At 38.1% G+C, this 11471-nt stretch overlaps 1 protein-coding gene across 1 annotated transcript; it reads left to right on the forward strand.

Moving 5' to 3' along the window:
* Nucleotides 1-4656: 4656 nt before the first annotated feature.
* Nucleotides 4657-5157, forward strand: LOC110933592. The gene has a single exon (XM_022176806.1). It carries the CDS (start codon nt 4657-4659, stop codon nt 5155-5157), a length of 501 nt encoding a protein of 166 aa, XP_022032498.1.
* The last annotated feature ends 6314 nt before the right edge of the window (nt 5158-11471 follow it).

Here is an 11471-nt window from a genome sequence, read left to right on the forward strand (position 1 = left end):
GGATCTTGACATAAGCTTGTTTTGAATGAGATAAGGGTTAAAAGGTGAAACTCTACCACACGAGAAACATGAACTTGTGTAAAAGTATTTTTACTTGTAAAATAGTGTCTGAAACTAGCGGATCTGCGTATGTACAAACGGTATTTTCAAAGAACCACGTATCAAAGAAATCATGTTTTTCTAAAAGACGGATCTTACACTAACAAGTATGATTTTTATAAACCACAAGTGTGTAGACACTTGTGAAATGAAAAGTTCGACAAAATAACAAACTTTGTAAAAGATGACGAGAAGTTGTAAAGATGGATTTACTTTAAAAACGAGGTTTTTACGAGATCGAACTACTTTATATAAAGATCCACAAAATATAATGGGATTTACACTATAGTTTCGGAAAAACTACAAGTTCATGTAATTATGCGATTTACATACTTGTCGACTAGTTGATGTGTCGGAAATTGTTTGAATGAATAAAGAAGTTGTTGAAATTGTTTAGTAAAAGAAAATGATACGCTTGAAAGCGTGGCCACCTCCAGTTACAGAGGAAACTCTGGCGAAATTTTTCTAAAAACCTAACACTTAGAATTATTTACACTACAAGTGTTAGAATTATTTTTGACATGTTTTCAAAATATATTTCGCCACGACTTTATTTACAAATATTCGGAGGTGGGATTTTCACAAAAACTAAACGTGATAAATATATATATTTAGTAAATATATTTTCATCACACTGTTTATGATTATTTTGTGAAAAATACATAAATATTATTTTTAGAGTAAAAATAATATTTACGAACGTTAACAGATCCAAAATAATACGAACGCCTCTACGATAATTATATAAGTTACACCGGTAATTACTATTACCACTCGAATGATAAAACGTAACTTACGCATTATACGGAAATATTTATGAACGCGTATTTTATCGACGTATTATTTTTGGGGAAAATTATGAGAAATGAAAATATAATATTTTTGAGAAAAATATTTATATTTTGGAATTAGAAATAAAAATATATTAAGTGAGACTTAACGTTATAATTCGAACGCACATGTATTAAATCCCCCATCCTTGGGAAGGAGATTAACTACCAAGTATATACGAAAAGTAAACACGGAATAGTTGTCTAACTATTTCCCAAAAACTCAAAATATAAAGCTAAGGCACGGCTGTCCGTCTAATAGAATTAGCACATGTAGGTCGTTGCACAGCTGCCTGATTTGGAGTACTTGGTAGAGACGCACCGACTGTGAGTTCATGTCCCCCTTTTCTCTTAACTGTTTTCAGTTTTCTAAACTGCGGGGGTGAAATACATGTTACTATGATTATGAGTACTTTTTACATGGTATGATTAGCGTAAGGAGGGTTACTACTTAGATCATGTGAGTGGGTAGGCGGGAACTGGAGGCCATTAATCCTCATTGTAGGACCGAGGGACGTAAGCGGTAGATCTATCTGGGTGTAGCGAGCCCAACCCCAGGTCCAGCATAACGGACCTCGGGGTGACTTTGTGCACCGACGCAAAATCGCAAGGGTTGAGTCTTCCTACTTGCACTTCACACGTATCAATGGCCTTGCAAACCATTGGTGATCTCTTTTTCCTTATTTGCTACATACCAGGATTTTGATAACTACAAAGGTTTATTTACTCACTTTCGCATGAACTCGCTCAACATTATTGTTGATTTTTCAACTTACATGTATTTCAGGGAATTAAAAGATCTGGCACGGTATGGCACATTTTCCCGCTGCACTAGTTTCCGAGGTCATCCGGGGTTTAGGGAATGTGACTCTTTCCTGGACAAGTCACAGACCTTAAATCATGTTTATGTTTTGTTTGTTTGTTGAACAATGTTATGGTTGTTAGGGTGTTTTCCCGTTAAGACAATGGTACTGTATTTGGTTTTTAAAGTTTAATGGATGATCTTGCATGTTTTTACTTCATATAGCTTTGTTATGATTAAGCTATGGTATTAAGAAGTCACACCAAATTAACCACGCTTCCGCAAAGCCAGGGTGTGACACGGCCCGCGTAAACCCAAGCCTTATTCTTTCGCGGGGCGCGTGAGCCTATCAGACAGAAACATTGAATCTGGTCATTTTGCTCGTTTTTGCTGGTTTTGATCTCTGGTTTTCAATGCTATGGACTGGTTTGTGTGTTCTCCAAGTCCCCCAATCCTTCCTTGACACTTGTATGGCTTGGATCATGCCCTCCTCTCCAAGAAATGATCCTAACGGTTTTACGAAAACTATATAAAGCCATGTCCCCATTCCATTTTCTGCACATTTGGTCTGAGATTTCTCTAAGTGGTTGTGATATTTCACTTCCTACCTGAGAATACTTGGAACCAAATCTTTTTGGACCCTTTGTAAGTCCTCTTTCATTCTTTTATTGCTTTCCTAGCTCGAAAGTCAAACTTTGTTTGACTTTCAGCTTTGACCACGAGATGGCCAACGAGAAGTTCGTTTGAACTTCGCAACGTGAGCCTAATCACGATGGTTATAGTCCCTAGTGACTATGCCTACTGATTACCACGTTGACTAGGCGTAGTGACGAGTCGTAGTTTCGGTCAAAATGCGCATTTAAGCGTATTTTGCAACCAAACTACTCTTAGTATCAAAACACTTTGTTTTGATATTAAAACATGTTTTCTAACTTAGTTAAGCAAGTTTTAACATACTTAGCTCGTCACTTTTAGTTTAGTGCTTGTTTAGAGTCGTAAGTCAAGCGGTCTAAACCACCGCTTAGACTTTCGAACTCGACCCGTTTGGTCGATCTTTAGGATCCGACCAAGCATGTTTAGTGACCATAGTTGTATAGGGAATAACCTTCCGAGGTTATACCTTATGGTCACCGAGTTTAAGTAGTTATATGATAGGTAGATTATATGCCTTAGGTAAATTACCAAAATGCCCCTTTCATGCATAATTGGACTCTAAGCATATGTAACCTAACTTTTGTCACCTAAACTGATTATGCAACTTATTTAAACATGTTTAGGCATATAATACTTGTCATAGGACTGGTTAGACGTCTCGAACGCGCGTTTACGCGCACGACGCGTTAAAGTAGCATAAGCTACCTTAATGGGTCGTAACGGGTCGAAAGCACTTAGGTTAGGTTTCAATTTTAGTATGTAGGCATTGTTAAACCATGTCATATGAGTTCCAATAACTCATTTGGTTTACAAGACCTCATCCTATCCGATCCTCCGACTTAGGTCCGGTTTATTTATATAGTTATTAGGTTGCCGATTGATCCCGTGCTCCCTCTAGCTTTGCTTGGTTGTTGTTCAAAGACCGCTAAGCATTCTCAGGCGAGTACATAGTTCCCCTATTTTACTGTTTTCGATTGTTTTGGGGTGATCCATATGTGTTAAATGATTTCAATGTTTAAACGATGTTTTCCAAAAACGATTAAGATGGTTTATATTAAAACTAATAACGATTTTGATAATGTGAACAAGCTTGTTGGTTGTAATTACATAACGAATAATATCCATTAATTTTGGCCGAACCGACCAGTATTAGGTTATGGTACTTTAGGATCTGACAAATCCCGTTACCAGACTGCACCCATGGTTATGTGTGGGTTAGGTGGGTAACGACCGAATCTGATGATTGTTAACTTACCCTTTGGTGGTTAGTTAATGCGAGATGATTGTTAACTTACCCTTTGGTGGTTAGTTAATGCGAGACTGGCGATAGGCGAGTCACGAAGGTTTGGATATTATTAGCGAGGCGACCAAAAGTAGTTTCACAATTAAAACGAGAATGATTTAAACGACTGAAACGATTTTTGATGAATTAAACGAATTGGATAAACGATTGGTTTTTGGTTAGTGTTTAGATAACGGGACGGGTGTAATGTGATGAAAGCATGGTGGATACGCCACTGGTACTTCCTATATATAAGTGTCTTCATCATATTACATACCGTGGCGTTATTTAGTTCACTTGGGTAAACGATTTTGAGACGATGTCACACAAACGAGGTTTTTGAAATGATATAAACCATACGAGTTTTGTTAATGAGTTTTTACGAGATTTTTACAAATTGATTTAACTAAATGTTTTGTGTTAAGAATCATGGCTACGAGATTTTATAACAAACTATAACCAATTTGATTTGAGTTGGTTATTTATGTTGTAATACACTTTTCAAAACAAGGTATGTATTTTGACTCTTTGAGTCTAACGAGGTACTACAACATATAAACTAGCCATGAATCCGACACTCTCATAAAACCTATATACTCGCCAGCAATTCTTTGCTGACTTTGTTTTCACATATGTTTCAGGTATTGTTGAATGATGTTGATTGATAGGATGCATACTCACATAGGACGGGACGAGGCCTTAGTGATTTAATAACAATGATAGACTATGTGTAACTTGTTTGTTAGATTTCAAGACGATGTAAATGTTTAATGTTGAATAAAACGAAACTTCAAATTTCCGTGTGTTTTGAAACAATGATTCTGTTACAACACTCCCCGATGTTTCTGCCACGTTTTGTTGTTTTATCGTGGTCGGGGTGTGACATTGGTGAAGCAAGAGAGTACCATGCAAGCAGGAGAGAATGGGAAGAGGCGCAAGGGGCGTACTCACAAGAGCAATGGGGTTTTCAAACATCCTTCCGTGAGAGGATGGAAAAGCAGATGGAGGAGCAGCAACTGCAACATGCGTTACAGCAGTCACAAATGGAACGCCTGTTACAGTTGCAGGAGGAAGAAAGGGCCCACAGACGGGCATGGGAAGAAGAGGAGGCTAGGCGCCAAACTGCACAAAGAGAGTTGGACCAACGCCGATGGGGAGCGTTGGCCTTCTCTAACCAGATGGCGATTAATAACACCAAGGTGCTCCATGACCAAGAGCGCCATCAAAGAGATTATCAAGCCAGACTCCCATATGTTGAACACTCGAGGTGGATAGATTACCCCAACCTTCCTCATCCGCAAGGGCCATCCGATCCAACCCCTCATTGGCCCGAGGCAGTCGGCTCTAGTTTCATTCCGATTCCGTACCAACCGCCACCTCAACAAGAGTCGAGCCCGCTAGATAACTACAGGGATATGTTTGAGGCCCTCACTGGTTATCCGTATCAGCCGAACCCGCCAGTGAACCCTAACGAGAGATATCAGCGGTAGAGGCGAGGTATGTCTTTTGTTGTTGTTGTTGTATATTATTTTGTTTTCGTTATTTTCGTTTTGTTATTTAAATTCTTGCCTAGTTAAATGAAAGTTGTGGGTGTGTTCCCTATATAACCCTCACGAGACCTCTCGTCCTCCCAAGCTATTGGGGGGTTTAAAAGGGCTTGTTGCATGAGCTAAATGCAACCGTGATTCCTATGAAAGTGAGTTAGGTTTGTTGTTGTTGTAATTTATTTTTCCAGAAAAATCAAGGTAATTTAACGCATGACTTGGTAATACTTTTATAAAAACGGTATAACTAAATTCCTAACAAATTTCAATGGTTGTGAGAAGCATGCTTCTACACAAGGGTTAGAATTTGTAGGTATATGATGTTCGAGAGACAACCGGTTTTATGAAGAGAAGAAGAAGACATGGGCATCAAGCAAAAAATCAGGTGCATGCATTTCCTTTTTTACCTTGATTCTTAGTTTAGCAATAAGTGGAGTGTATTTTTGTATTTTATTTCCGGGGTGAAAATTTGGGGAATTAACCGTGTCACATCCCTTGTGCATCTAATACTCTAGTTTTCACACATTGAGGACAATATGTACTTCAAGTGTGGGGATGGGGGAGTAGTAAAAATTTTCGTTTTTGACCCGTTCATTTAAACACTACACATTGAGGACAATGTTTACCTCAAGTGTGGGGATGGGGGAAATTTTCAAAAATTTTTCAAAATATCTTGTCTAAAAAGCGATCTTAAAAGCACAAGTAACTAAGTCAACGAGGGATGTCACAACCCATTTGGTCTTTTGTCATGGTCAAGTTCAAGTTAATAGCATGACGGGTATTTAGTGGGTGGTTATTTGGGAATAATCCGCCTAAGAAATTAGTAGTTTATGCATGCCACATACCATACCCTTTTAGATATGTGAGGTTTTGAGCCACTTTTATATCATAGATTACATACCTATGTTTCTTTGTTTGAGTGGACCATTAGTCATGTATTGTAGAACTTGCAACTTTTGATACGTTTGAGACTATAGACCGAATACAAGCACGAGAATGACTAAGGCATTAGGTAAACCTTTTCTCTTAAAACCATTTAGCTATCCTTACCCAAATAAATCCCCTAGTCGCCCATTTTGAGCCTAAACCTTTCGTTTGACCACCCTATAGCCCATAACCATTAAACCTTTTCTTTTAAACCCGTGTGATGAAAATTCGATTATAGGAATCATATTTGTATAGTTGCTTTTGATTGGTAAAAAAAAGTTGAAAAAGCATTGAGAAAAACACAAAAAGAAGTGTTAGTAGTTGTCGAATAAAAGGGTAAATGATTATTGCCCATAGTTGATGTTTATATTTAAGTTTTATTCAAGATTAGTGGTTTGTAATAAACATCGAATTTTCATCGCCTTAGCCACTTTAAAAATATCCTAATTCCTACCCTTAGCCTAGCCCCGTTACAACCCTTACAAGACCTTATGACTTGTGCTTAGTGTTCGTGATCAATAGTGGAGAATGATTGAGTTGCAAGCTTATGCGGGTATGTGTTCTAATCGGTTTTGAGTGAACATTCTTTGAAGTGCTAATACATTATAAATATTAATTAGCAAATTTATAAGCCGAGTGGAGAGAACATTGTGAGGGATGTGCATGAAGTGTTGGTTTCACGGGCGAGTTAATCTTGGGTAACCATTTTTGTATGAGAAATCATCTTTTAATTAAATATGTTGAAAATTGCAAAGAATTTGAACTTTAGCATGACATCGGACCTTAACCTTAGTCTCAGGAATGGGGAGTGTATTCGTTGTTCGACCCACGTGAAAGTGAAAAATAGATTTGCTTGAGGGCAAGCAAAAGACAAGTGTGGGGATGTGATACGTGGTCGAAAACCGGTGCTTGTAATTGTTTAATTTGATGTTTTTACACAAGTTTTAATTTCGAATAGCCTACTTTTGATTAGATACTTGTTTTGTAGGTCTAGCAGAGTTTAAGGAGCTTTTCGGGAGCTTTGCGAGTTACCGGAGCGAAAACGGAACCACCGGGATACGAAACGGGTCAACCGGACTCAAGAAATGGACGAAACAGAAAATCAGACATTTAGGCACCGTCGCCGACGCCCATATGGGCCGTCGCCGACGGTTGGTACAATTCTCCGTCGCCCAAATAGTCCGTAAGCAGCGAGATAGCACGTCGGCATCAAGTGAAAATCCACGCACCATCGCCGACGGGGCATCAGGCCGTCGGCGACGGTCCTCCTATGTTGCAGATGCGAATTTTGTTGATCTTGGGTGAGTTTGACGAATTAAAGGGGATTTTGACCATTCAATTTGGGGGTTACACTTTCTTTGAGGTTTGAACTTGATCTTGGAGCCCTTCTTCATCTATTCATCTTCTTGATTTCAAAGCCCTAGCTTCACCAATTCCCCCAATCCACCAATCCACGCATCCATTCACCATCATCATTCAATTAAAACCCTAACCTTCATCCATCAATCCATCTTCACGCTTCACGATGATCCAACTCAAGCTTTCAACATCCGGTGATCAAGTTTCTTCGATCATGCTCGGCTAATTCCTTGGAGGTTTCACCCCGGTGTAGACTTTTGTAAGGTTTAGGGTTTATTATGTTTGTTAATTGTTTTGCGACAACTTGAATTGCATTTGAATCTTAGACAATTGTCCTACGTTGGTATTGAATTTGCAAACTGTCGAGTGAATGATTAAATTTGACTTTGTGAAATGAATACACGTATTTATGCCTTGTCTTTCGATAGGATTTGCTAGTCCAAAGTAACGAAGTGTATCATAGTCCGTTGTTTACGACGTTGATAGCGATTGACACCTAAGCTTTGTGATTGCGACCCGTTAATGAACTATTTCAAGTAAAACTAATTAAAATACATAGTAACCCTAAGTCTTGAAATAGTAACCCTATTTCAAGTAAAACTAATTCTAAGCTTTGTGATTGTTGAAACCGGGTGTGAACCTTGTTTTCTCATTATTGTTCAAACAATCATTTTCAATTCTTGCATTTAGTAATCTCGAGTAGTTAATCTAATTAATAATTTTAGTAATTCTAATTCACATCTTCCAATCAAACAAAAACACAAAAATATATCTTAGCAATCTTCATAATTGTGACAACTTCATAATTCAATCAAATCCGTACACAAACCACATACTCTTCGTGGTTTGACCCCTCACTACCACTAGCTATTTGTTAAGGGTAATTAGGGTATATAAATATTATCTTTGACTGGAGCGCGACACTCCGATCACTGCACCACCTCCAACTCATTCAGAATTAATTGTTGTTCCGCGTGTACTTGAGAATGAAGGACCCTCCAATGTCGAAGTTAAGAATCAACCTAGGAGGTCATCTAGGGCGAGAAGGCCCACTAATTTTGATGATTATGAAACCTACCTAGCTGAAGCCGTGTCAGATGATGGAAAGTTTACCGATCCTACCTCTTAAAATGAAGCCATTAGTAGTGATCAGTCTTCTGAATGGAACAAAGCTATGATTGACGAGCTTGACTCCATGAAGAAAAATGACGTTTGGGATTTGGTTGAATTACCCGACGGTGTTAAACCCGTAGGATGTAAAAGGGTCTTCAAAACAAAACTAAATTCGGATGGAAGTGTTGAACGATATAAAGCAAGATTGGTTGCAAAGGGCTACACTCAGAAAGAGGGAATCAATTATCAAGAGACCTTTTCACTTGTCTCTCGAAAAGATTCCTTAAGGATTGTCTTGGCCCTAGTAGCTCATTTTGATTTAGAGTTGCATCAGATGGATGTCAAGACTGCTTTCCTCAATGGAGACTTGTATGAAGACGTGTTCATGAAGCAACCTGAAGGGTTCAAACCTGAAGGTCAAGAACATCTTGTCTGCAAGCTGAAGAAATCCATATACGGTTTGAAGTAAGCATCACGTCAATGGTATCTTAAGTTTGATGAAGTCATGAAGACGCAAGGCTTTATGAAGAACTAAGTGGATCAATGCACCTGCCTCAAGATGAATGGGAGCAATTTTGCTATACTTGTCCTCTATGTAGATGATATTCTATTGGCAAGTAATAGCTTAGACATGTTGCATGAATCGAAGCACTTACTCTCGCATAACTTTGACATGAAATGTCACACCCCAACCGATGGCGGAATCATCGGGGCATGGCACTGAGCGAAACAGATTGTCCAGAAGTTTTGTAACACCTCGAAAACTCACGTCCTATAATGTACTGACACGTGTTATAAGCTTGAACGAGTCAATGAGTACTATAGAGGGACTAAAGTTGACAAACATAGAAAGTATGTGAATTCAATGGTTAAAAATGTCAACAATGGATAAATATGCCCTACAATGTCCCTACATGATGTTTATACCCTTAAACGTATGATTGATGGATCATACGAAGCTAATTGTGAAAGAAAGTGAGAAATTACAAACTACAGGGGTTAAATGTGTCAACATGTTTAAGTTATACCTCTGAGTGACCTGTTAGCAAACCCGAAGCTTTGTAGCGGTAAATTATGCTCACTACAATGCACGATTTAAATTTCATAAAGTTCTGTTGTAAAATGAGAAAGTTATGATCGATTTCGTACATGAGGGGTTAAAAGCGTCAACGTCAAAAGTTAAGACTTTTCGGGTAGTAACAAGGTAAACAAGGACTTAACATGATAGGTAAAAGTCTACGGGCCCTTGTAGGTAATTTGGAAGGGATCAAAGTGCAAGAGATAAGTTAAGTTGACCTTTCGAAGAACCAGGAGCCAAGCATGCAATTAATGAAAAGATTTGGAATCAGATCTGAAGGCTCACGCGGCCCGCGTAAGGCCAAGGAGAACTCTTACGAGGGCCGCCTGACACGCCCAGATGCAGAAAATCGTTTTTTTTTTTTTTTTTTGCCTATTCAGCCCATGTAAACGACAATTATGGCCTTAAACACTTCCAAGAGCTGCCTAAGTGACTCCTAGAACCTTAGGGACATGTGTTGATGATCAAGAACCATTGGTAGTGTTGTGTGTCAACAATCCATGGTGATTAAATCACTATATAAAGGCCTTTGGTTGCAACTTTGTGATCATTCATTCCATCTGCTTTCTTGGAGCTTCCTGGAGCATAAGAGCAGACCCAACCATCTCTAATAGTGCATTAGACTTAACGATTAATCACTTTTGGTCCAGTGATTAGTCGAATCAAAGGTAGTTGTAAGTTGGTAATCATGTGGGCTTTAAACCCTTAAAAGGGCACCCTCTGATTCCCATTCTAACTAGATCAAATGTCGGGTCAAAGTTGTTTATAAAAAGTCAACAGAAGCTAGATTTTCGATTTAACGCATAAGTAGCAATGTAGAAGGCGTATAACCTATTTGATCATTAATATAACTTGGTAATTAGTGTAAGAACATGTCTAAACATGTTCAACCCGACAATTTACTGTTTAGACCCGGTTCGGAACCGAAAGTCGCAAGGCTTTGACTTTTGCTTTGACTTTAGTTCTGACCCGTTTTGGTATGATTTAGAAATACCTTAGAGCTCTATTTGGACCAGGTCACATGCTAGTATAACCCTCTGTGATTATACACCATGGTTCGTTAGTTAACCAATTAATACGCATGATTCCGTTAATTACTCATATGTTGACCATCATGCCCTTTTCACCTTAAAACGTGATTTTTGAAAATGTAAAAGAGTAGAAACCTTAGTCACTGATATATAAACTTGTACGCAAAGTTTGACATCAGTTTGAGGTGTAGTTTGAGAGTTATGCTCATTAGCGTAAATTGAAAGCTTTATGTTAATTAAACGGCGTAATTAGCGTATAGCCTAGTTAAGCCTACTTTTGATATCAAACTTATTCCCCACTGATGTAACATATTATTTTGGAATTTTTAAAGATTTTTACTTAATTTTAGGCAGAGCATAACTTGTAGTCGTAGGCTTAATCCGGTAATTGTCGGTTTTGCCCTTACGGGCCATAAAATGAGTTTTACATATCTAATCTACTCTTTTGCTACTGATCTTAAATGATAAATAAATTATTTTAAGCCTTCTGGAATAATAAAAATATCAGATTTATGTATCGAACCCAGAAATGGCTTCTAATCGCCTTTTTAAGCGTTTTTAACGCATAGTATGTACTTGAACTATTTTAAACATACAAGGGTTGATACCTACTGATATTTTAGGCAAATTATAATATTTTAATAGTAAGCAAAGGTTGTTAAACTCAGACTTCAGTTTTGAGCTTTTCGGCTTATGTGAAATTACCAAAATGCCCCTACGGTGCATAGTTTGGTTATAATTGATAAATTTCA

This window comes from Helianthus annuus, chromosome 6 (assembly GCF_002127325.2).
Source record: "Helianthus annuus cultivar XRQ/B chromosome 6, HanXRQr2.0-SUNRISE, whole genome shotgun sequence".
Taxonomy (NCBI): domain Eukaryota; kingdom Viridiplantae; phylum Streptophyta; class Magnoliopsida; order Asterales; family Asteraceae; genus Helianthus; species Helianthus annuus.